Here is a 27,827-nt window from a genome sequence, read left to right as displayed (position 1 = left end):
CGACCTTCTCACTGCGTATTATGAACAGGTATTATGATCAAATAAACTTTCATTGTCTCTAACACAAACAGTTTAGTTGACGGGCTTGCTGTAACACTGGTGTGCTATTACTCATTGAGTAGAAGTTCACCGATTAAATGAAGGTCTCAATGATATCGCGAACAGCAAAAGCCAATATCTACTACTAATTTCTCGCTCTGTAACAATAGATGTACCGATGAAAATACCTGTGCATTAAAACTTACGTTAGGTCGAGATTAGTCCCACCGAGATTAAGCGTACATTTAATCCTTCAGAGTTTTCAGTTATATTTATTCCAGTATCTCAGGACACATGGCGTTTCACGTACAGCATTGTTAACTCATTTCACCCTACATGACTCATACACTACAAGACTAATACACTAGAGCGATAGGTAGATGCCGCTCTTAAATTACTTTTATTCTTTGTTTTTTCTACTTCGTGAAACTAACCACGCGAAAGATGTCGGCAATATATAGTTTTGTTGATCAGCATACGTTCCGTATGAAGTTGGCAGCAAAATTTAAGTAAATTTCACATATATCCTGTAGCTGTTCGCCGGCAAAAAGGGGGCACGGACAAAAATCACGCGCACATTCTAGCAGCAAATCAGTGCAAAGCTAGGCATTAATTTTTTTTTCGCGCTTATGACAGCAGTCGCACCAACTGCTGCTGCTGCTGTGTTCTGCGACGTCTATAGTGTGGCTAGCAGTGAAAATTTCCTATACCTGATCTTTCCCTTACAGCGGATCTTATCGAATGTCACTCTCGTATCGCTTACAACTTCCGGCCGGCTCGAGTACCCCTTTTCGGGTGAGCTCCAACAGCTTCTAGTCACAGGAAACCAACAGTTTTACCCCCCAGAGTACTGGTACAGTGAATATTTCAAAATTTATGCACAACAACAATAATGATAATGATAAATTCCGCTGTTATTTCGTGTCGTGCAGGCCTTGTGCCGTTCCCCATTTCTTCAGATTATTTTCTGTTTTCCCTCGGCATTCCTTCAATTGTTTCGCTGTAGTGTTTTTTCTCCTCAGCCAATTCGAAACGTTTTCTTTCCTACCTTCCCTGCTTTGGAATACTTCTGTAATTTTTAGAATGAAACTATTCCTATCAGTCTATTATTCTAATCTTGCACCGATTCTCTGCGAATAGTTTTTGACCTCTGAAACAGTACCATATTGACTACTTTTGCAAAGAGTATTTTAGGATCTGTATAATTCAGCTGTTGTCATCCATTCTGTATAAATAGTTTGTATTACATTCTCTATATTCTGATACACTTCATTTCCGCATAACTTCTATATGTGGAAGACTCATTTCCCTCTTAACTCAAATGTTCTTAGTTTATCCAAATTTTACTTTATTATTACGCATTTGCTAGCAAATCGCCACTTTGGTTTCACAAGTTCTGTGGTGCTTTTTTAAGGGCCTTAGAGAACCATTTTTGTTGTGAATTTTCTTTGTGATAAAATTGTCTCTTTCCATCTTGTCGTTCCTTTCCTCCAAAGCACAATTTTCCACCACCACCACCACCACCACCACCACCACATTAAAAGAATTCAACGCCCTTGCATATGACATGCAATTGCAAATGATGAATACAAAGCTATCACAGGAAATTACCAACCTATCCCACCGTAATCACGAAAAAATTTTGGGCTGAATTCGAGGTAGGATACCAAGTAACGGCGTCTGTACAACCGAACAGTCTACTCTTAAAAGTTCCCTGTCACACTCAACTTCAAGGTTGTCTTAGTACAACATCGTCTTGCCTTGGAAAACTATGATCAAACGTACGAATTGCATTTTGCGCAATAAAAGTAACAATAAATACTTATGGATGCATGTTTGGTCATTGTTTTCTGTCTTCCATGTGCTCACAGCGCAGGCGTAAGTAGAAGGGAAACACTAAGTAGCAGCGTATACCGGGTAAGTACTGTTACTACGGATTGGGAATATTCCACTATAAAACTCTGCGTAATGTAGATAACAGGAGCTCAAAATTGCTCAACAACTGTTCGTGGTTCAGTGAGGTAGTAACGTGCCACGTCCGCATCTGCTAAGTGCGACCAATGGTGAAACTGGCGCCATGAGTACAACCGTGCTAACACTACCCTCCTAATTCCCGCCCCCCCCCCCCCCCCCCCACACACACACACACACACACACACACACACACACACACACACACACAAAGCCTCTGTGATTGGTGGGTGCAGCGGACAGCAGAATGGCATAATCTCGACCATGGCCGACGCGTAACCACGGTCGTTTCCAATATGGCACTCCACCTAATCGATATTCAAACAGCTCGACCCTTGCGTCACGCAGCAGGCAGGCACACGCTGCGATAGCGAAGTGTTTGTACAGCGTCTGAAGGGGGAAATGTGGACACGGGGGCGGCGGCCGGCTGTCCAAATTTAACGTCACGTACGCTTAACGGGCTCGCCCTGCACTCACAGCAACCACGCATCTAACGCATACACGGGCAGTTACAGATATGACAACCAATCACATTTATAGTTTCAAAAACATAATGTCTAATAAATTCACGAAATATATTTACTCCGTAATTTTCTTCCCATCTCTTTCGCCATACGCCCCTTCGCTTTTGTATGCGTCGATTGTAGTACATTTCCACATCGTACAATGTAATCACATCGTAACACAGCTTCCTACTCTGTAGAAAGTCCTCAGTCCTCAACAACATTTTCTACTAGAGTTCCGTGAGAAAACCACCTCAGGCAAACAGTGAAACCTGATAATTATCGATCTGTTAGGACGCGGATGGGCAACCGACGGCCAGTGGGCAGTACACGGCCAGCCGAAGAAACTTAGGCAAAGAGCGAGGCACTCGCATTGTACTCCGGCCAAAACACATTTTCGGATCTTTGCCATTCTTTTCACATTCTAGTTTGGCTTCTGTATAGTACGCCGATCTATACTAAATTCGAGTAATGTAGACTTTTAAATCTTTTGAAATGATGGTTTATTTTTCAGCGTTATAGAAACGGAAAACTCCTTTACGATCAATCAAAAAAATTTTTTGGACAAATATTTAAAAAGATGCTTCTTAGTATTGTTTATGGATATTCACACAAATTTAGGACACATTAATGACCTCCCTGAGGCCAAAAGTCACATAGTTACTCCAAATTGATTGTCTCACTGTATTATTTTGTTTTTCTATTTATTCTCACATTAACGCTAGTAAAGAATTATTTCCCGCTGCGGAAGTTTCAGAAAACTCCCACTGTTTAAATTGAAGGTAATTTCTAGTGAAATAGCCGCAGTCACGTGCTTTTATAGGTGTGTATTTTCCACGATATTTCAAGACACCTGGCATTCCATTTTCAGATGTTTACTTGTATTTGCGCGTCGTCAACATCGTATCTTTCCCTCCCAGGGGACACCGCCTTATAGTAGGCACCTTCAGTGCCGGGCGGGAGGGTTTGCGTGCTTCGGTGAAGTCGAGAGCTATGCTGGCGGTAGCATAGCTACTGGCAGGGTCTCCCAAGCCGGACTGGTCTCGACAGAGGAGCCAGACAAAGTGTGTCCCACAACATAGGGCAGGGAGGGCTCTAGAGGCGTAGTGAAGCCAGCTTCCCTAGAGGAGTAAACCTCATACAAATCCTGGTCCTCCAGGTTGGGGGTTGGGCATGGGGCTAATAACCCCATACTGTAAAAAAAGAATATTACGGAAATTCAACAGAAGCCTCGGAAACTGGATGGAAAGCATGTACCACGACCCCGGCAAAGGAAACGGATAAAGGATCTAACAGTAGCATCATGGAATGTGAGGACAATGCTTATCCATTCAGTTAAGCAAAAAGGGAGACGAAGATGGATGGATGAGGTAATAATGGATATCAGCAATATGGGAGTCCGGGGGTGGAAAAGAGCAGCAAATAACCGAGAAGTGTGGAGGAAGATTGTTGAAGAAGCCAAGGCTCACCAAGGGCTGTAGAGCTACTGAAGAAGAACATCGTATCTTTACTAATGGCGTTACCGAATTTTGCAACGGGAGTTTTTAGACAGCTATTGTGCAAAAAACATCGTAATTAAAGGAAACGATCACAACACGTAAAAATCTGAAGATGGGGTTAACATAAAATGAGTGTACTAGCAAGAAAATGTGTTTAGAGGCACAATTTGTTAGTGTCGTGTGTCGGGAAAAGTCTGGCATTCATATCTGTGCGTTACACCACAAACATTTACGTCAAAGGCGCTATGAGTGCTGTTATCGCGTCACGTGAGGCGGCGGCCTCAGGTCCGTGGATCACCAGTGGTGACCAATGCCTGTGGTAGACGTTCCCCACCTTGCACGTATTTACAAAAATAATTCTTTGTATGATACGTACGTACAACGACCAGACTACGGTGTCAGCTTGAACTAACAGCTGTGAACAACGTTTGTACATTCGGCCAGTCAATTGTGAGCAAGCTGTGTTGAGTAGTGGACATGTGGCCGGTGTGTGTAAAATCTCAATGAGCCAGCACCTCTCATTGAAATGAGAAAGACTTCTCCACGATGTTTTAAAACAAGTGAAGAGTGCGCAAAATTTTTCCCGCACACGTTTAATCCCAAACAAACCGACACGTGGAAGTGTGTCCCGGGTTGTGACCGACACACGGAAAAAGTCGACACTTATTTCCTGGAAGATTCATCACTGGTGACTATACGTTTTCAATACGAACCTAGGGCATATCGAAGAAAGAAAGGTGCGAATGTGACGTCCCAATTTATCATCATTCCAGAGCGCTTTTTTGACAGTTTCACAAGATTGTATGAACATTCTAAGCGTTGCCATCAAGTGAGGGAGAGACTGTAAAACGTCTGAAGCACGAAAACCACAATTTTTATTTTTATTAATCTAGTCTCTTAAGTTTACGGACATAACCTTCTCACGCCTCTTATGAACATACTGTCGCAGTGTCTCCATACCGTTCGCATATGGAACTACAGTCATACGTTTTATGGCTAAAGTTACTAACTACTAATGAAACTTTGATGTTTGGTCGGTGCAACTATGCTGTTTGATGTTTTTACCAGCCGACAATCACAATCTGTCTCTCTAATAACTCACCGATATCCACACGAATTTGTTATACGACATTCAAAAATCATGTCTCTTAGAACATTCCACGGCATCCTTATTCGCTGCGCTGAAACAGTTTCGTTACAATGAAGAGCTCCCGCAACAAATGCAGGAATTTGAATTTCTTACGAAGTATTTATTTATGAACGTGAACAACGCGAAGCCATACTACTATTGTAGTAAACTATTCAACTTGGGAGTCTAATACAACAGAAGATGTGATGTTGCCTGCTACAGATTTCAGCTTTCTTCAATTTTTAAAGAATATTTTACAGAAGGCTCGGATGCGCTGCTTATTAATAACGGAAGGTCACAACAGATGTAACAGAATGTGTATCTGATAAGTAGTTTGTATCATTCACTGGTTTGTCGATTCTAACCTTACACCATTTTTACAATACACATAGCGCCTTTTCTTGACAACCCTATCTAGGCAAAACTGATGTGAAAATGAAATTTTCAAAAACACACACACACAGATATGTACTCTCCCCGAAACAAGGTCATGAAGTACATGTCTCACACACAACAATTTGTAAGCTGCTTCATCAGACACTTTCACGGAAAGAAGTCAGTGGTCGTAAAGCACATATTATTCTTGATTTACATTCAGATAGTAATTTACACGCACTGCTGAAACAAATCCGGTCAATAAACGACTTAATTCGATGAAGTACACCAAACAAATTCACCGAATCTACTAGTAGTTTCCTTATTTAGCGAAGTAATACGATATAATGACATCAATGAAGATGCAATAACGTGATATCAGAACAAACGGAACCTGCAATGTAAGAAATTTAGTGACAACTACGGCGACTAACCCAGATGTCCTTTCGCGAGGTGTCACCTCATCCACTAGGTTATACGTGTAGGAACGCAACTAATTTCTTTGTGGTATGGTCAGCCTCCGCCTACTCTGTCCCCCTTCCGTACTGTAATTTCCACAAAACGCAGGGCATAACAATGTCTAATGGTTGCGATAAACAGTCTCGGCCCGGCGCTAGTAACTCTGTTGTCACTCCAAGCGCAAATATGCAATATCCAGAAAGCATCGCTCATAGGAATCCATATTAGAGGCACATGTTCTCTCGCTCATTTATTTCTTTGACAAGGAAGGTCAGTGTTACGCCAAGTTAATCCACTGAAAAGGTTTCAGAAGACTCAGGCGTGAAAGAAAGCACAGTAGGCATCTTGGTCAAATGGTGCAATACAAGAACGAGTCAGTGCTCGAGGGGAGGTATACAGATAGTCAAAACTTTACTGACTTATAAAGTTATTTTTATACAAGCAGCACACCTGTAGCAGGGAAAAGCGAACCAGCAGAAGAAGGGAGATACTGATGGTCAGTGAGATAGAGTGGCAGTAAAAGAGGAAGAGAGATGGATAGACACACCGGGTGGTTGTAATTAAAATGCCGCTATTCCCAGAGGTCCATTGAGGTCTGTAATTATCGTATGGCAGCGAAACTTTGTACCTATTCTAATGCGGACCCGATTTACGCTGGAAAAAATTAGTTCAAATTTTGGCCCCCAGCTGCAAATCTGACACTGAATGCAAGGAAGACGCATATGAATGTTGTCATATGTAATGGACTGGAGTCTGGAAGTGGGCAGGAAAGGTCAGACAAGTATGGACGCACAGCAGTTGCGATGGAATCTGAGCTGTGTGTTCCAGTATACCCGTGTCGGCCTTCACAGCAGGTACACACTGAACACTTCCCTGGTAAACGCACTCTTTCAGATATCCCCAGGGCCTGTCACGGATTCAGGCCAAGTAACCTCGCAGGCCATGCATCTGGAAAACCTCTGGAATCCCTGGGTGAGCGACATGAGGTGTCGCCCGATCTTGCATGAAAATCGTGGTTGGCGCTCTTTCAAAGCAGGGATACAAGCCGCATAAGGTGGTCTCGGTAACGTGCAGACATCACTGTACACCTGACAGGCACCTTGCGTGTATTCTCTTTAAAGAAGAACGGACCAAGAATAAAGGTGCCTGTGAATCTTCATCGAAAAGTCAGACACGGCGAGTGCGATGGCTCTTGGTACACAGCACGCTTGTGTAACAGTACCCCAAATTCGGTAGTTATGTTTATCCACTGCACCTTGTAGCGTAAAATGTGCCTCCGAACTCTGTAGAAATTTGCCCGCCCAAATATCATTAAATTCGATCCGTGCCAGAAACTGAAGAGCAAACTCAGAACGTTTCTGCAGATAATGACGTTTCTGTTGCTACACCGGCTGGATCTTGTACGCGTACCAATGTAAAGTAGATCGCGAAACTTCCGTACTGCAGAGCATGGGATGGCCAGTTCTCTTGACACTGCATGGGACCAACGCTACCCGGGGCACGTGCTGCTTTGTTAGTTACAGCAACAGCAACCTCCAATAACATCCTTCCGGACAGGACGCTTTCTCCAAGATTCCACACTAAGGTCACCTGGGTTTTTGAATTTCATTATTATCTTTAAACTAGTTAATCACATCGGGCCTCTCCTCAGACTTATCAGTCTCCGATACACTCTCAATGGGAGCACTAATTGCTGCCGTTCACTTTACACAGTTTCGCTTTAACGGCGGACGGTCTCTTCAGGGTAGCCGTAATGTTCGCTCGCGTTATCGTTTCAATTACAGCGTGGTTGTCATACTGTGATAATGCGAGCATAGTACAGGGCCAGATTTACACCTGGAGGCCGAAATTTGAACTTATTTCAAACATCACCTGTTCCATGTTAAAGCCTTAGCCTACCTACCAAGTTTCGGTGCAAGACAATTACAGGCCACATAGGACCCAAGCCTGTCGTTGCACTTTAATCATTCACACGCGTTAGAGGCTTTGGTACCAAAAGTGGCGACGGTTGGAAAGATACATATGGGTTGAGACAATACGTAGGACTGGGGTGTCTGCACCCTTCGGAACAGGAGAACACGTATGTATAGGGGAGGGCGCATTTTGGACCAAAATTTTTAACACGTGCATACAGGAGAAAGTAGTGGCAGTGTTATATACTATAAATCAATGGGAGAAAAAAACAAAAAACACTGGGACGGACATGTACAGTGACAGGGAGGTGCTGGGTATGAACGCTTGACTACAAAGAGAAAGTGGGTAAAATGATTTAGAACGTTCCGCGTTAAAAGAGCGTGAATACGTTCTGAGTCCGTTGCGCTGAGTTCACTTCATTTACACGTGTCACATGCTGCAATTTCCTCAAATGCCAGAACGCGTTTCTTTAATGTTTCTATTTTGATGCCAGAAACAAGGTTGTAGCTTGGTGTAACAATTATCAATTAGTCCTCACGCCGGTTAAAGTACGTCCACAGTAGCCGTACGTGGAGTTCTGACAAAAGTAGGGCATTCTGACGCTACTGATGGAACAGGAGATGTAATGCGCCGCAAAAAGGACCAAAGAACTCTGCCGGAAAATAGCGAGAACTCGCACTCTAATGTGTTCTGCGAACGGCTGAGTATAGCAGCAGTTTCTGCTGAGAGGCGCCACGCGGCTAGCCGCGTCATCTGCTGCGGAGAAATTTATCTGGCCAGCAGCGGCCCCTCTGTAGGAAATCCGCCGCTCGCTCACGATAAATTCCACCGCGATAGCTAACCGCTGGCATTCCGACACTGACGAAACGGCGCCACCGCTAGCACACTCCCTATGGACACTAAAAATTTAAAGAAACTTCTTCGCATCGGGCACTGCACAGACAAAACTTTACCTCCTGTCTTTCGCTTGATACACAGCACAACTAACCAGGTTCTCCGAACTAACTATTACACAAAGTTTCACGTCCTAGGTTCCAATTTACATTTACTGGAGTGGCGGGGTAGACAAAAATATACGAACAAACAGGACTCATTACTATACATAATACGGTGTGCAAAACCGTTGGCTCGGAGAATACATAAATACCGGCCCTGTACGGTTTTCAGAAGAATCTAATACCATTATTCCTACACAGCAGTCTGATGTTCAGCTAACGATCATGAGGTGGATAGCGATCCCACAACCTTCCCTCTACAGCAGACCAGAAGGGCTCAATAATATTGACATCTAGCGAAAGCGGTGGCCGGAGGAGACGCGGAAACTTTTTCTCCTGTCCACAAAACCAGTTCTGGACGATACAAGCTGTGCGAATAGTGGCCCTGTCGTCTTGGAACAGAATATCACCACTGGGGAACAAACTTAGTACCATGGGATGCATCTGATCAGCTAAAATGGTCACACGATCCTAGGACGTAAGGCGACCTTTTAGATTAAGGGGCTCGTGGAATACCACGATATGGCTGCCCAAATCATTAGTAAAACCCAGCCACGTTTCATTCCCGGGACGTGTACTCGGCCAGAAGTTGGAAACAGTTTGAAACAAGACTCATCCAACCAAATGACTTTCTTCCATTGCTCCTTACAAGGGAACCTCCCCATCGCACCCCCCTCAGATTTAGTTGGCACAGTAGATAGGCCTTGAAAAACTGAACACAGATTAATCGAGAAAACAGGAAGAAGTTGTGGAACTATGAAAAAAATAAGCAAAATGTACAAACTGAGTAGTCCATGCGCAAGATAGGCAACATCAGGGATAATGATGGCTCAGGAGCGCCGTGGTCCCGTGGTTAGCGTGAACAGCTGCGGAACGAGAGGTCCTTAGTTCAAGTCTTCCCTCGAGTGAAAAGTTTACTTTCTTTATATTCGCAAAGTTATGATCTGTCCGTTCACTGACGTCTCTGTTTACTGTAATAAGTTTAGTGTGTGTTTTGCGACCGCACTGCAAAACCATGCGATTAGCAGACGAAAGGACGTGCCTCTCCAATGGGAACCGAAAACATTTGATCGCAAAGTCATAGGTCAACCGATTCCTCCCCAGGAAAACACGTATGATATATTCTATACGACAATGGTGACGGCATGTGTGTCACATGACGGGAATATGTTGACCCACCTAACTTGGACACTTGGCGAATGGGTAAAAAGATTCTTCTACCTTGCCCGATTTAGGTTTTCTTGTGGATGTGATAATCACTCCCAGGAAAGTGATGAAAACATAAGAGTTTGTGACGAACTGCAGTAAATGAATGCAACAGTTTCACAGTAGCACAGTTTTCCCTGTGCTCTGTCAAAACATATGTTTTTAACGTTTTCAAATTTTTCCGTATGTAGACCGTCAAATCCTGCATATGTCCAAACAAATCTGAACATGTCCTGGAATTTTGGAGAGCGAAGTTGATTATGTTTGAGTGCCTGAACTTTGATAACTGTCTGAAAATAAATTAAAATTTTCACTCGAGGGAAGACTTTAACCAAGGACCTCTCATTCCGCACCTGCTCACGCTAACCACGGTGCTCCTGAGCTCATCACTTCCTTGATGTTGCCTATATTGTGCATGGACTACTCAGTTTGTTGCATATTTTGCTTATTTTTTTCATAGTTCCACACAACTTCTTCCTGTTTTCTCGATTGATCTGTGTTTAGTTTTTCAAGGCCTATCCACTGTGCCAACTTACAACTAAATCTGAGAGGGGTGTGATGGGGAGGTTCCCTTGTTAGTCCAGATTTTATGGCACTGGCGCCACGTTGTACTGCAACAGGCATTTGCACTGATGAGTCGTTTTGGAATTCCATGTAGACCTGCAATTCCCGGCTTACTGAGCTCCCTTCGTGGTGTTTAGATGCTGACAGGGTTCACGAGTGCCACATTCAGTTCTGCAGTGACTTGCAGCTGCTCTCTTGCTTTTCGTCACAATCCTCTCGATTGATTATTCATGACTTAGCAGATCGTGTCTTTCCACTTTTCCTGTATGTGGTATGAACCTTCGATACGGTTGTACGTGAAAAACCTGCTACTTCGGCTATCTTGTTTACGGAAGCATTCACCATACGAGCACCAACAATTTGTCCACGTTCAAATTCACGGGGCTTCGACACAACGCACTCCTAATTACGAGGAACACTGTTCTGACAACGGCTGACACTTGCGATATGTTTAGGATACTGCACAGCTGCCGTAACCTGCGGTCTTGGCTAGCACCTTCGTTCACGCATGCATTTCTCGCAATGTTTCCGTAATTTATTTAACCCCTGTATATCTGTACTCCACAGGTCAAATTGCGGTATTAAGCGCAAGTAACTTCTGGTACCTACTTTATTTGCCGACATATTCGTTCCATTCGGGAATGGTGTGTGGAAACTACTGTTGATAAATTTCCGCCTGAGTTTTTATTTTCCCGAGGTTTGTGGACGTGAGTAATGTCTGACTCTTCCAGAAATCTAAAGCTCTCCGTAATGCAACAACGCTTCTCTTTTAACGTCTGCCTTTGGAGTTTGTTGAACATCCAGCGACGTAACGCGCCGCTGTGCGATAGATCTTGTCAATCTCTTCCATTAATCCCTTCCTGCTGGGAAGGGTCCTGAACTTAAGCGCCGGCCACGGTGGCCGAGCGGTTCTAGGCGCCTCAGTCCGGAACCGCGCAACTGCTACGGTCGCAGGTTCGAATCCTGCCTCTGGCATGGATGTGTGTTCTGTCCTTAGGTTAGTTAGGTTTAATTCGTTCTAAGTTCTAGGGGACTGATAACCTCAGCTGTTAAGTTCCATAGTGCTCAGAGCCATTTGAACCATTTTGAACTTAAGCAGTGCTCAAGAATCGGTAGAATGGGAGTTTTGTGAGTCACTCCTTTCGTGTAAGATTCTTTCAATGAATCTCAGCTTGATATCTGCTAATCCTACAATTTGTTTTATTTGGTCATTCCACTTTCGGTCTCTGCGAAGTGTTAAGTGTTAATCCCAGGTATTTTACTGTTACCGTTTCCAGTGATGTTTCACCAATAGCTTAATCTAGCGCAGGGCAACGCATATCTTCGGCTATTTGCGCGCAATGTGTAACATTTATTTACGTTCAGGGCGAACTGCCAGTCCGTGCACCGTTCATCGATCCCCGCAGGTCGTTCTGCGTTTTGCTATCCTGATGTGGCGTTGCAACATTCTTATATGCTACAGACAATAGTAATGTCTGCCAAAAGCCTTCCTGAGCTTACGACGTTGTCCAACAGACCAGTCCTACGTGTTGGAAACCATAGTGGTCCCAGAACTCTGCCAAGTTGGTACGCAAAAAATTACCTTTGCATCTCTCAATTTCGGCCTGCTAAGAAGAACGCAATACGTTCTATGTGCTAGAGGGTCCTCAGTCCAGTCCGCATACCTTGGCCTAGTGGTCAATGTCACAGTCTCTAAATGGCGGGGTGCTTGGTTCGATTCCCGGGAGGGCCGGGCATTTCCCTTGCACAGGGACTGGGCGTTTGTTTTATCTTAATCGACCGCAAGTTGCCAAAGGTGTCAAACAGAAAGACTTACACCAGGCTGTTAAACAGTCGGAAATGGGGGGGGGTCTACCAGCCTATAATGCCACAGGATCATTTTACTTCATTTACTCAGTTTACTGAACGACAATGTGGAAATGTATTTAACGCTTTACGGAAGTCTAGGACCACGGCATCAACCTGGATACCGTTGTCTACTGTGGTTCGGATATCATGGATTAGCAGAACGAGCTGTGTTTCGCAGGATCTCTCTTTGCGCAATCGATGTTAGTTTTTAATGAAAACATTTTCGTTCTCATAATGCGTCAGCATAGAATATGTTCCGCCAGTTTACATCAGCTTAAAGTCGGTAATGTAAGCATAAAATTCGTCTCATCTAGGTGCCTTTCCACTATTGAGATTTTTTCCTTTTTCTATTTCGCGATTATTTGTCTCAATATTTGCCATTTCGGTATTCGTGCCGTGATTGAAAAGAGAAAGACTACTACAGTTTTCCGCGGTAAAAATTTAATACTGAATTCAGTATCTCGACATTCTATCCTCTTCAGTTTCAGCGCCATTATGGTCAGTGAGCAACTGAATATATCATTTGCGTTCGCTTACTGACTTAACGGGGTCCAAAACTGCTTGGGGATTTCAGTGAGATCTACCAACAGCCGTAACTTAATTTATTTTGCTACCCCAGCTTCGGCGCCTCACTGGTATTATCTTCAGGTACCTATACAAGTAGAGAAGTCCTCTGATCGTTTGTGCTTTTATGGGGACGACTACATCCAATTGGTTTCCATCGACTGACCGTTTTCGTTACGACTTGTCTAGCTACATGTCAGGGACATGAAGATAGTGCCACTGAGACGCTGAAAGTGATAGCTAAATAAAATTATTGAATTATGGCTGTTGGTATCCATTTTCTCCAAGTCGTCGACCAACCGAAGTCCCATTCCATTTACAGAAGATGGGATTATAGGAACCCAACTTTGCTAAATTTGCGATAAGCGCTCTGGTTTCGTAGTCATTTTCTAAAATGTCAGTTTCGTATCAATTGGTCTTACATTGACGAAAAGATTTTAAAACTGAAGCGGAGACAGGGCGAGAGAATAATGTGACAGTAAGAGATGTTAACTAGTATTCTTTTTGATACATATGCGTCATTAAAGTGGTGGCACTGGATACTTTCTTACAATCATTACAGGTCAAAGTAGGTCAGAAGGAACATGTGAAGCACTCCACACGTACAGTACTGCTACTTTATGACGTTTTTGAACAGCCATGTCTTTCATGAAGTGCCTTAACGACATACGAGAAACAAATCATATACGTACTGAACAGTGAAATTGTAGGCAGATTACTTATTCACACCCTCTTCCAAAGGTAGGCTGTATTACCTTCATGCTACATACAAAGATTTTCTCATTAGCCACGTAAGAGTGAAAGCGTGTCAGCGTGGCAGTGAGAACGTCTGACGAAACTGCAGTACTAAGCCATGAGTATTCATGACGTACAACAGGCACCGCTAAATATTTACACCAGTACTTGCCACTGCTTACGCTCACTTACCGATTAGAGACAAGAATATCGTCCAACATGCGGTCAGCACGTACCTGTAACAGAAGAAAGGCAGAAATAAACAAGACTTTTAAGGCAAGTATAACACTTTACTCTGTGCGCTCGTTTTTACAGAAAGAAAATTATTCTGAAGAATTAATGATTTAATGGCTATATGACTAATGAGAGACATTTGTTCATCCTTTCGATAACCGAACAGTAAGAATGGACTACGGAAAGTAAGAGAAGGGCGTGTTTCTCCTCCCCCTCTTCAAAATTTTAGGGTTAGTAATTTTTTCTACAAGGGGAAGAGATGGGAGATACGTACAGGGCAGGTAGGGAACAAGCGCGATTTATAGCAGCATCTTTCTTGTTTTTCAGCACCCTCGCGCTGAACTGAGAATAAGGGGATTCGTTCCCGGATGCGAAGGGCTCTTGTTTTATGTCTTTTTTCAGCCCTACCGTATTTATCACTCTGTGGAAGAATTGCCAAGCTGCCCTTGGAGTTTAGAGAGAACTTTGGGTACTTCTCTGTTTTGCTGCAGTGACATCGATTCTTCACTTGTTATCACGAATTCACGAAAAATACAAAACCGACGAACTTGGTAAATCGTGGAGAGCAATATTCACGGCAGAGCGAGCGAAATTTAAGAGTTGCTTTCATACTATGAAGTATGTCCACTGGACGATCACATTTAAATGTAATATGACAATAGCAGCGTCGTTTAATGTGATAATAATATCAGGAAATATTAGTTTTAACAATCACAGCCTAACACGCTGTTGAGACCACCACCGTATCACAGCATGAATGTTTACCACGAATTACCAATCCTGACTGCATTTTAATCGCATCTGTTCCTTTTCATATCATAATTTCAGTATTCGTTATTTGCAAACATCGTATATTTTTTGATTATTAATTAAAATGGTCGCGCATTTCAATTTCGTCACGTTGTGTTTGTGGTCAGAAGTGACAAGCCAATTTATTCCTAACTAATCTGTCTCACAAACAGCAAAACTGATTACAAGTGTCCCCATACAAAATAAAATCACATCTCTACAATATTTATTATTCAAGGTAGAACACGTTTGCCGTTGCTGCGTTTTCTCCCACCTCTTGCTGCTGTCTTTAGCTGTGTCCGTTGTTCATCCAGTGTACTCTATTTTAGCTGTCTAACGTTACTGGAGGTTTTGATAAATGACAGCGAGTAAAAAGTTCAGCTTTAACTGAATTTCCTCTTTTTATCAGCATTTCACTCCTGTGTACTCATTAACTATCAACTTCCTTTTATCAAGAATTCCATCTGCGTCATTTAATAGTTAACAACGTAAGCAGATTTCCCAAGGAAAATGTCTCAGAGTCTTTCATAAAAGAAAAATCCACCGCTACAAGGCTTGTGTTTGAAGAATTAAATTTGATTTCTTTATCCTGAGTAATTGACGACCATATGGCTATCACGTGAACGCAGAGCAAGGCTGTTCAACCTATCACCTTCAGGGAAGGTAACACTGCTTGATATTTGGTAGTGTCGTAAGTTGATTTGGCATTTTATCTCAGACTAGAACTCACAAATTACAGTAGTCTTTCGGTAACACTAAAATGGCGTTGAATGCCATTGCTAAAGAAACAAGTTGTACGTGGTCTCTTGTTTGTCTCAGATTTGTCAGTTTTTGTAAGTAATGAATTTTTATTTTTTCTTTCATTAATTACCTTCAAATAAACACGTAGGCTAACTACATAAGCCAAACGGGGTTTAACAACCGTGACTTGTTTACGTGAATCGCACTGAACCATACCTGCGAGAATGCGAACCAATGTATTTCTTGGCACAATAGAAACACTGCTTCTGTGCCTAAATACACGCATAACAACGCCTCAGATGTGTGGTTACGGAGACTTCACTAGGACAATACCCAACTGTAAGTTAACTGAAACTGTGCCCACAATAAAGTTCCATACCAGTATCTCGAAACTAGTTCTGCATCATAGAAGAGGATGCAGAACACACCAACACAAGAACACTGATCGATAAATCATTGTCGCAAATCAAACTGACTGTAATCATCAAAATAAACTTCCAAATTTGAAATCAAAATAGATAAAAATAGACGAAATTGCGTTAAATAAATGAGATACCAAGTGCAACAAGTATCATGTTGTGAGCATGAAATGATAATCTATACCCGAAAGGAAGAAGTGTATTCCTAAAACTTTTTTAAAATTGTCGTAAAGAACACAAGCAAGCGCATCACTGCAACATCCATTTACGCGTCATAAATCCCTAATAAATTACAAATCCAACTAACGTGACGAATTTTATATTACAAATTATAACGTAATTGTTATGCCATAGTTTGATAAAAAAAGACCAGTTCACAAACCCAAGAATATTGTCAGCAACAATTCCACAAAATTCGTAAGAACAAATCCCACCTTTTTCGCTAAATACAATGTGCTAGGAACTGTTCCTACCTAAACCACTATAAAGTCTTCCGAGTAGATTGCACTTAAAATCATTTATTTGCGGTTATTTCATTATGAAACTAATAACGATGCGTTTGGAAAAAGAAGCAAAAGTTTTATGGTGTAAATACACACACACTATCTGCGTTCAAGCGAAGACACGAATTACCAAAGAATCATTAATGGGCAGCTAGTGGTGTAACATTTCGCCGACATACTGAAAGACGAGACGAGTAGTCGTCTAAGATTTTGATATACTGCACTGAAGAGCCAAACTGGTACACCTGCCTAATATCGTGTAGGGGCCCCGCGAGCACGCAGAAGTGCCGCAACACGACGTGGCATGATGCCGACTAATGTCTGAAGTGGTGATGGAAGGAACAGACACCACGACTCCTGCAGGACTATCCATAAAACCGTAAGAGTACGAGAGGGTGGACATCTCTTCTGATCAGCACGCTGCAAGACATCACAGATATGCTCAATAACGCTCATGTCTGGGGAGTTTGGTAGGCAGCGGAAGTGTGTGAACTCAGGAGTGTTCCTGAAGCCACCCTGTAGTAATTCTGGACGTAAGGGTGTCGCTTGCTGAAATTGTCCAAGTCCGTCGGAATGCACAATCGACACGAATAGATGCAGGTTATCGGACAGGAAGCTTACGTACGTGTCACCTGTCAATAGTATCTAAACGAATCAGGGGTCCCGTATCACTCAAACTCCACACGCCCCACACCATTATAGAGCCTCCACCAGCTTGAACAGTCCCCTGCTGACATCCAGGGTCCGTGGATTCATGAGGTTGTATCCATACTCGTACAATTCTATCCGCTCGATACAATTTGAAACGAGACTCGTCCGATCAGGCAACATGTGTCAAGTCATCAACATACCAATGTGTGTTGACGTGCCCAGGCAGGGCGTAAAGCTGTGTGTGGTGCAGTCACCATGTTTCGTTGAATGGTTCACACGACGACAGTTGTTAATGGCTCAACATTGAAATCTACAGCAATTTGCAGAAGGCTTGCACTTCTGTCACGTTGAACGATTCTCTTCAGTAGTCGTTGGTCCCGTTCTTGCATGATATTTTTCCGGCCGCAGCGATGTCCGAGGTTGTTTTACCTAATTCCTGATATTCACGGTACTCTCTCGAAATGGTTGTACGGGAAGATCCCCACTTCATCGCCACCTCGGAGACGCTGTGTCCCATCGCTCATGTTCCGACTAACAACACGTTCAAACTCGCTTAAATATTGATAACCTGTCATTGTAGCTGCAGTAATCGACCCAACAACTGCGCCAGACACTTTTCTTGCATTGGCATTGCCGAGCGCAGCGCCGTATTCTGTTTACGTAACTTTGTATTTGAATATGCAAGCCTATACCAGTGGTTCATGCGACTTGATAAAGATTCTCATGTTGCTAAAAAAATATGAATTGAATGCCGAGGCGGTTGCTTCAACAAAACTATAGCAGACTTCCTACTTCGAGTTCTGTCAGTGTTTCGTGTAACACTGACTACGATCACAACGTGTGTCTCCCACGACAGCTATAATGCCTCTTGGTCACAGGTTCAGTCAAAGCATCTGGCTCGTGTTCTTGTATTAGACTGTATTTCTGGTTTCTATGTGCAATTATAGTATTTCTGGTCTTTTTTAATTACTTCAGTATAAATGGTGTTTAAAATATCTCGTCTTATTGAGGAAGAACCGTGTCAGATGTGTACGTTGAATCACACTTCCACACACAGAACAGCTACACTTGTGTTTTGTTGTTTCCTAGGTTTTATAGTTGCTGGGGGACTTAATTGTGTTAACGGAAATTTCGTTTCATTCTTTGTTGTTCTAGGCAGTCAGATTGCGTACAAATACTAGTCAGGGCCAACCGTTTACGAGACTTCGTAATCGGACCGAAAATTAAAAAGCATTTGCATTCATAATATAATTAAGCCCCCATGCGCGATGTTAACAGCTGCGACAATGATGTCTGTTCAACAGTGGCGGGAGGAGCCGGTCAGCTTTAAGACGTGCAGCAGGCGGCCGCTGCTGCAGTGGGCGGTGGGCGGCCGATCAATGCGTCCTTGTCGCCATGGCAACCAAGGAGTGCCCCGAGCCGAGCCGCTGCTCCGCTGGCCCGCTTCCAGAGCCAAACTCGGTCGCTCTGGCCCCGCCCTTCGAGGGCACCGCTCAGCGGCTGCCAGTCAACTGCCGATCCCTGAACGATAGTAGCACGAAACCACACGGGGGGCACATTGCAGCCAGAGGTACTTCCCCACACAACCACCCCTGCACCACGGGTGGAGGTGCAGTAAATCTGTGTTATAAAACCCACTTTCACTCAAGAAACGTACAACTTTGGTAGCTGCAACCAAATCTTCCGCAAATATCTAAGGTACACAGGTTGATTGGTCGCCTCAGATCAGCCGTCAGAGCTTATAATGGCATCCGTCCATCCTTGGTTCAGAGTCTGCAGCGTGTGTTGTGGCTAAAAAGTCCCATTCCAGAGTGGCAGTCCCTACTGCAGTTTGGACATGTGAAATTTGAGGGACTTCGAACAGAAGCCGCTCTGTCTCTTCGCTTTGTCCTCTTCCTGATTTGTTCCTGTGTGCTTTCGTTCTCAGAGCTTGACGCCGTTGCGCACAGTTGCTCGCCACTTGACACGGCCATCTGCAATGCTTTCCCAGCGACTTGGATTGATTCTGGTTTTTGTCAGGTCTCTCTTGCAGACATCCTTGAAACGAAGATGCGGTCGTCCCACTGGCCTCACACCCTCCTAAAGTTCTCCGTACAGCAAGCAGTTGTTTCGGTATCCGTTCAGGATCCATTCGCCTGACATGTCCCAACCATCTTAGACGTCGATGACTCAGGAGTGCAAAGATGCTGGTTGTGCTTGCACGATGAAAGACTTCGGTGTTGGGTACTCTATCTCTCGAAGAGATCTGAAGTATCTTCCGAAGACAGCGGAGATGGAAGCTGTTGAGTCGAGATTCATGCCTAGAAAGAGTTGTCCATGTCTCACAGCCATAGAGAAGGGTGCTTATAACACAAGCGTTGTAGACTTTTAATTCAGTTTTTGTGGTAAGCAGTCCGTTGTTCCATACTCTTGTTTTTTCAGTCTACCCATGACAGATCATGCCTTTGCGATTCTGTTAGTAATTTCAGTGTCCATGGACAAATTGCTACATATTATGGATCCCAAGTAGGTAAAGTCGTCAACTACCTAGAGAGGATTGCCATCAATGCTGATGGATGGAAGGTTGCTAGCGCTCTGTGCCATGATCTTAGTCTTTTGAAGGCTGATGAGTAGACCAAATTTTTCACAGGCATGTGATAATTTGTTGATTACATACTGCAGCTCATCTTCTGTGTTCGCTACTAGAGCTGCATCGTCCGCATATAACAACTCACGGGTAACAACTGTATTTACTTTGGTCTTGGCCTTGAGGCGAGCAATGTTGAAAAGATTTCCATCAGACCTCGTATGTAGATACACTCCCTCCTCAGTCTTCGAAGGCAAATCTGAGCAGAAGGGAAAAGAAAATCCCAAATAATGTAGGAGCTAACACACACCGCTATTAACAGGGAATGCTTCTGATGTTTTACCGTTGAAGCAAATTGTTGCTTGTGTTTTCTCATGGAAAGAGGCAATTATCTGTAGTAGTTTAGGTGGGCATCCAATCTTCTGGAACAGTTTGAAAAGCCCATTTCTGCTCACTCAGTCAAACGCTCTAACAAGGGCAATGAAAGCAATACAAAGTGGCCTCTGCTCACGAAATTTCTCTTGTAGCTGTCTTAAGGAGAAGATCATATCTACGGTTGATCGGCGGGGCCTGAAGCCACACAGATTCTGGGACCTAAGATTTGTAATCGCATTAGGGTGCCTCTTGCATAAGCTTTCCCGGCTACACTTAGTAATGAAATGCCTCAGAGCTTACACTGCGAGAATATCGACGATCGTGAGGTGACATCACAGCTGCATTGAAGGGAGTCGTCCGAACGTAAATGGAACTCGTGGATAAGTCTAATATGGAAAGGATTTTCGCGAAGTTTGTGTCACGGCTGCTTCAATACTGCAGGAAACTCAAAAGAGCTACATCACTTCTCAGACGCTTTCGAATGTTTGCATTTGTATCGGAAGCAGGGCTTCTGGCTGCAGTTCTCCACCCGTGGCATTCAGTAATGTTAGCTCCATGTGACTTCCTCTTTCCCAAGATGAGTCACGCCGAAAGGGTGCGAAGGTGTGGTATATTGGAGGTAATTCAAGAGCAATTGCAGAGGGAACTAACGAAGTGAGACTTCATAATTTAAGTCGCAGAAACACTGGGATCCATTTACTCGCTCCCTAGAAGACTTGTGAAGGTCGTGGGGCGGATCAAGATCTAAGTAATGGTGGTGATGAGGTCCCATACTCCGAGGAGCGTAGGGGACGATGCGGGAGACCCGCACCGCTGACTAGGCAAGGTCCTAGAGGTGATTTGCCATTGCTTCCGCCGACCGTAATGGGGATGAATAATGATAATAATGATGCTTCAATAACACCCAGTCAACTCGAGGCAGGGAAAATACCCGACCCCGCCGGGAATCTAACCCGGGACCCCGTGAGCGGGAAGTGAGAACGCTACCGCAAGACCACAAGCTGCGGACAGATAAGTAAGAATCAATAATTTTAATTTATATATTTAGGGTACTTTTGGATGCCTACTTGTATCTACCCTCAAATCGGGAAATCCGTTTCTTTCAGAACAGATAATGCGCTGCTCGTCCTGGCGTCAAAGCGAAAGCGACGCTGTAGAGGGAAAGCTGCTCTTCTGGATGGCCGCTGAGGCCCCGAGTACACAAAACCCCCCATAAATATGTAAGCACGTGAGGGACGAGGGGGAATGTAGTAAGGTGTCACTGGCGGAGTCTGCTCGAGTCCGCTTTGTCTCCAGACAAAGAAGGGACGCGGGGCGTATTACGTTCTTCGGGCTCTCTCCTGCCCACACACGTCTTCCATGGACCACACACTGCACCTGACCCACTCCGAGCAGAGTAAGGGGATGAGGCGGCGGCGGTCTTCGTCAAAGCCGCTACTACTCAGCTTCGAGCCTATAGGCTGTTTTCTGTATCTTGCTGTGGCTTACTCATAGCATACAGCCCATGTGGCGTACCGTATTACAATGAAAGGCAAGGGACTAATTGGCAACAGCTATTCGCACAGACATTTAACACTACTTAAGCAGCACAGAAATGTACATAAATATGAAGGTATTACTTTCTATAAACTGGCACTGTCTAAAAATCGTGGAAACTAGTAGTAATTTTTGTCTACGATCTGTATGTTAGTAGTATTCATCTGGTGAGTTTGCATGAAGAACTGCAGTTGTCACTGTTTCCAACTCGGGAATGAGTCTAAACACGAGTATCATAAAACTGGATGTCTAAAAAGATTGCGGCCTAGAAAGGAAACAAACATGCAAAAATTGGATTTCTGTGTATGAACTGGCTTAATAAGAGTGTGGATACGCTAGTAACGCTTCCGTCATTACAAGACATTGTGCTCATCCAGGTTGCACTGTGCAGGGCACGAAGTAGAACATGGATTGTGTTGATCGTTGCCGAACTGTGCTCACCCTGCTACGTTTTAATATTGCCCATTTCCTGTTATTTTGCATCTTCCTAGTAATAGGTGCACCCATGTAGGCCTATCATGCCACAAATTTTTACAATTTGTTATGCTCTGTCTTGACCGAAAAACACAAGAATTTCTCAGCACACAGTGCTGAGAGATTTATCAGAACTGAATATTGTCACAATGATTAGGAGTAACGCCGGAGTCAACGCGTATTTTCGCGAGAGTAGTCAGCCCACACTTCCCCCAACTTGTGGGTGAGACAACCGCGAAACATGAAATTACGTGCGGGCTTGTTACGTGACAAGGGTTTCAGCGTCGACTTCCGCCCTGCGCTTTCTGCTGTTAGATTCGCAAAATGTTAATAGGCGTGGGTCGAAGTTCATTAGCGTCTGACAGTCTTTTCAAAACAGCACACTGGGCGTTCGTTCAACTGCTGTGGGTTCGTGTTAGCCTTTAGGAATTTTAAGGTGTATGCATGGGCTGCACTGCTAGGAAAACTTAGTACGATGGAGGCTCTGCTCCGAGCTTAGGCAGTATACAGACATGCCGTGTCTGGAAAGAAGCTACCAGTAATGAGGAAGAGACTTGGGGAGTCGGCCTAGTGGCATTCCGCAGAAAACTTTTTAAAATTGACAAAATCCTCTATTTGAAGCTTAATCGTAGCATCTGAAAAGTAAAAATTTACGACTAACCCCTAATAAAAAGGACAAGGAAGGGTGCTGCCAATTTAAGAATTAGCTTTCAAAGGTGCGGTTTTCAAAACATAAAATGCAGATGTTAATTTAATGCAAAATATTAGTGGAGTGTGAAATAAGATGCACTGAACAGATAATCAATGAATATTGCGTTATTTTTGAAACAATACTGATTCACAAAATGAGGCAACTAAAGACCTTGTATTGTCGAACTTACACAAAATACCGCAATTTTAGCAGGGGCTCTCGTAAGATCGTAATTTTAGCCTAGAAATCGTGATAGTTACGAACAAATCTTAATACTTGGCGTGTCTGTATAATGCGTCGACAAAGACCCGGAGACCCGAGGAAGGGTAGCGAGAACGAACGGTATGAAACAAGCAGGTAGGCAAGAGAAACTATTCCCAGAAGCCTGCAAGACAGCGTCCAGATCAGTATTACTCCACCTGACAAAATTCCGAGCTCCAAGCAACGAGGAAACTGTGGGATCATTACGCTAACACGTCGTAGTTACTCAGGCTTAGCGACTTAGCTCATGCAACAGAGCGCAGGTACCACGTAATGGCAACAGTGTCAGCGTTATGGCGGCTTGCTAAACCAACTCTGGCTTAATGTTATTACTCAGATATAAGCACACTTCCAGCAGCCTTTAACGCCACATACCAGCTAGCACCACAGGCAAATCCACTTAAGTCGGTCGCCCCTTCGTCCAGTTCCCAAAGCAATCAACCATAAAAGAATAAAATGAAATATATTTCAGTATTACTTCACTACAGGCCTGGAATAGTTCCTCCAGTACGAATAACGAAGAACTACCACAATTATTTTGATCGATCTATCATTGCTTCCTCTTCGCTCTACCTGACAGCTGAGCTTAGATACATTTTGTCACCGTCTGCCTTCGAGTATAAGCTCCAAGCAATCCACAGGTTCGTGATTACAGGGTCATCAAGACAGCGCTGATTATGTTTCCCCGCTGCCCCATCAATACTCTCTGAAGGCCGTTGCTGTCTGGAAGAATAGTTTCTTCATAATGTCTCCGTATGTGCAAACCACAACAAAGACGCCACTTGCTCCTTATCACACCATTTTTTAGTCTTACTGACATTCCAGGTAACGTTAGACTATCAGTAATCTATGAGAGTCCCTCTTCACTAATTAAGAACCAATGACTACAGACAAGGATATTTGGGATTGTTATGGAGATAACGGTGCTGAGGACAGATAAAAAGCTATCAGTTTCTAAAGAACGCCTGTGCCAGATTCGTTTAAGTAGTGTTTTGCACCAAACGTGGTTCCAGGAGGAGCTGGCGAAGATTTCCCGTTCGCCTCGTCATGAAATGTGAGTGATTAAGCAAGCTACTTTAAGCTAATCTCGGCATCTGGCTACATACCTACAGCAATCACATCAGTATTCTCGCGATTACTGCCGCGTAGTGCTGCATGTGAATTTGGGCTATTCTCTGTCGCAGTGCAGGGAAGAGGAAAAAGAAGGGTTTAAAGTCCGTCCAAGACCAGTTCATGGGTCTGAGGTCCAATTGGGAGAAGATCGAGATGAAAGCCGGCCGTGTCTTTTCCAATGGAACCATTCCGGCATTTGCAGTTTTTGTTTTGTGTTTTGCTTTGCTCAAAAACAACTGGGGTCATACGAGCACACGTCAAAACTTTAGAACACGAAGACAGAGGAGTTAAGAAAACACTATACGTCAGTCCCAATTGACATAATAGAAGATCGCTAAAAACAGGCACGTAGAAAAAGGGCTAAGAAAGACACCATACAGAAACGGAGGTCCAAAACTAAAAATTAAATGGCCTTCACCATATTGCTTTGGCGGATAAAAAGTAAGACGCTGTCGACAGCCCGCGCGTCATTTGCTAAAACGGCCGATAACTCAGACAGCAAACGTAGAAGGTTAAAGAGTGGACATTCCGTCGGGAAGTGGACATTCCGTCGGGAAGTGGACATTCCGTCGGGAAGTGGACATTCCGTCGGGAAGTGGACATTCCGTCGGGAAGTGGACATTCCGTCGGGAAGTGGACATTCCGTCGGGAAGTGGACATTCCGTCGGGAAGTGGACATTCCGTCGGGAAGTGGACATTCCGTCGGGAAGTGGACATTCCGTCGGGAAGTGGACATTCCGTCGGGAAGTGGACATTCCGTCGGGAAGTGGACATTCCGTCGGGAAGTGGACATTCCGTCGGGAAGTGGACATTCCGTCAGGAAGTGGACATTCCGTCAGGAAGTGGACATTCCGTCAGGAAGTGGACATTCCGTCAGGAAGTGGACATTCCGTCAGGAAGTGGACATTCCGTCAGGAAGTGGACATTCCGTCAGGAAGTGGACATTCCGTCAGGAAGTGGACATTCCGTCAGGAAGTGGCGGACAGTTAAAACTTGAGTGCAATGTGTACAAAGTGGTGAGGTACCGCCACTTAGCAAATGACAATCGCTAGAAAGGCAGTGCCCAATACGTAGCAGAGTTAAAAGGCATTTGCAGTAAGTGACTTAGGGAAACTTATACAGAGGGGCGCACATAAAACAGGCCCGAACCGGACTGCGAACGCGCTGAGTAGCATGACTAGCTTGTCAGTTTCTTTGCCACCTTCCAAAAGTAGTAGCGGGTGAGTAGTTCATACGGAAAGTAGTCGTTATAAACCGTGTACTTCATTGTCATGTCTTACTCCTTTGAAGAACGTGTGTTCATTGTTTAAGAATATGTGCGGTTTGAATCCATTAGAGTTGTTCGTGACTTTTCATGAAAAGTTCCCTGAAAGTAATACTCCTACAAAATTCAGGATCTAGTGAGAAAGTGGCGTTCGACAGGCAGTACTGTTAATTCAAAGAGAAATAAGGCACATACTGTATGTACAGCTGACGTTGTGGCAAACGTGACGGCATACATTGAAAGAAGACCCTACAAGTCAATACAATTATCACAGCAATGTGGAATATCTCGCAGGTCACGACAACGCATCCTTCATGGCTTAAGAAGGAAACCTTACCGTGTGAGTGTTGTTGAGCAAATAAAAGCGGACAAGGGAAAACTTACACATTACTGTAATTGATTGCTGGAAAATGTCGCTGGCGGACAGCTTGATCCGTTCCTACTTTTTTCGACGGATGAAGGTTGGTTTCATCTGTCGGCTTACGTTAATTCACAAGACACTGCTCTACAGAGAATACCCATGGCATATTGCAAAAGCCGTTACACGATTTAAAAACTGGTGTATGGTGTGCTTTATCTGGTAACCATTATCGGGCCATTGTTATTCAACGACTGTCAACACACATGTTTACCTGCAACTCTACAATGAATTTTCGGCTCTTAACTCTAAACGAAAAATGCGCATATTTCCAGCAAGATGGGGCAACTTCTCATACGTCGGATTTGTCCTTAGCTCGTATACATACTGATTTTACAGAAGAGAGGCCCATTAGTGAGGGTTTGTGGCCAGCCCGCTCTCCCGACTTGTCACCATGTGACTTACCTCTGGGTATTTTTGAAGGCTAGAGTCTACCGCTACAATGCCAGAACACTTGACATATTAAAAGACAACATATGTGAAGAAATTTCGAACATTCCTCAAAGAGTAATGAGTTTTCCTTAACATACTTCGACGTGCACAACTTTTCTTGGATGTTGGCGGAGAACATTTGAACACAGACGTTAAATTCCTTTCTAAAATATGCTTATTAAACTAATGAAAGTAACTGTTACTTGAACTGTTAATTACATAGTTAATAATGAAACTGTACTATAAAAATGTAAGAAAGCGATGGTGTACGTTGATTTTCTTCATATTGCATTCAGCGCAGGGGCCGGTTTTATCTGCGTCACAGTCTACAAGGCCGGCTGGACGAGGATTTAACAGCAGTCTCCTCGAATAGAGACTGAGTGAGCTGCCACTGCGACACCTCTGAACGAGGCACGGGAAGGGCCTCCTAAATCTGCATTCGATGCTCGATAGTAAAACATGGTGGGAAAGTAAGGGCACTTTGAACTGCCTGTTGATGGTTGGGAAAAAAAAATTAACTGGCGAAATACAACACTGAAGTACTTCAAGTAAGCAGAAGCAACAGTGAAACATTCTCTCAACACAAAGGAAGTACCCTGTAGACGTATTTTAACTATTCCGGGACTATTTTAATTACCGAGTCACTGAAGGTGGGAGTGAAGTGGGAAAAAATGTTGGCCAACGAGTACTAGAATGTGTAGTTACAGACATTGTAGCGACAGATAGATCCGAGTGACAGCTGAGAAAAAGGCGTGACTTACAGGTTCAGCATGTACAGAACGGAAACTTAATAGGAAGGCGGATGACGGGAATGCGCAGTCGCCAAACGCAGTGCGTCACATGACGCTCCATGAAGGACATCGTTCCGCTTCGTCTGTCTCTGGCTTTTTCTATTTTCACTAGCAAACACTGTTCAATTTGGAAATCATCAGTATTGCGTTAAAAGCGACAGCGAACGTTCTAACAGCTTATAAATTATCATAGGAGCAAGGAGCAGAAATTGGCTCGATGTGGCGCGTACCCAAGGCGTTACCTGTTACCAGTGCTGTTTTTCTGGGGGAACGCTGGGGGATGCGTACCCCTAAACTTTTTCGTCGACAATTTTTTTTTACGATGCTGCGAACTTTTAAGAGTGCCAAAGATTTCACGCACGTAAATTATTTATTTAATTTTTTCGAGCTCATTTCATCTTTCCACAGTCAGCAATCTGTTGTTCATAAAGTTGGTTGGTCCTCCACTGGTGCTGTTCCAGCCCATGGACTATGTACGCTCTTGGTTCATGAAAGAGTGTCATCTTGCTACTGATAACAGGAGTAAAGTAAGAAGGCGTGAAGACTACAGCAGCCATGAACTAAAGTCAGTTTGAAAACTATTGTAATGTTATTAATGTGAGTTACCCTGTAGTTTTATAGTTAAGTAAATTTTCAGCTGTATTAAAAATTGGGTCAATTGAAGCACGGGATACCACCCATCATCTACGCCATTTCCGGAGCCAAACAAGGTTACAATAGATTTTTGTAGTGTAGTTTCTATTGCTGTTGATAGGTGTGGATGGTTGT

At 43.8% G+C, this 27,827-nt stretch overlaps 1 protein-coding gene across 3 annotated transcripts in view; it reads right to left on the bottom strand.

Moving 5' to 3' along the window:
* The window catches only part of LOC124774917 (protein gustavus), a 336,294-nt gene that overhangs the window by 81,965 nt on the left and 226,502 nt on the right, over positions 1-27,827 (bottom strand). The window contains exon 2 of one of the 3 annotated variants that reach the window (XM_047249592.1): positions 13,994-14,037. The exons of the other annotated variants lie outside the window; for them this stretch is intronic. Coding sequence (XP_047105548.1) covers positions 13,994-14,037 — 44 coding nt within the window. The remainder of the gene's footprint in view (positions 1-13,993; positions 14,038-27,827) is intronic. 3 annotated transcript variants of the gene reach the window in all.

Source organism: Schistocerca piceifrons, chromosome 2, assembly GCF_021461385.2.
Source record: "Schistocerca piceifrons isolate TAMUIC-IGC-003096 chromosome 2, iqSchPice1.1, whole genome shotgun sequence".
In the NCBI taxonomy this organism is placed as follows: domain Eukaryota; kingdom Metazoa; phylum Arthropoda; class Insecta; order Orthoptera; family Acrididae; genus Schistocerca; species Schistocerca piceifrons.
Note: the sequence above shows the minus strand (reverse complement) of the source record. Positions and strands in the feature narration are given on the sequence as shown.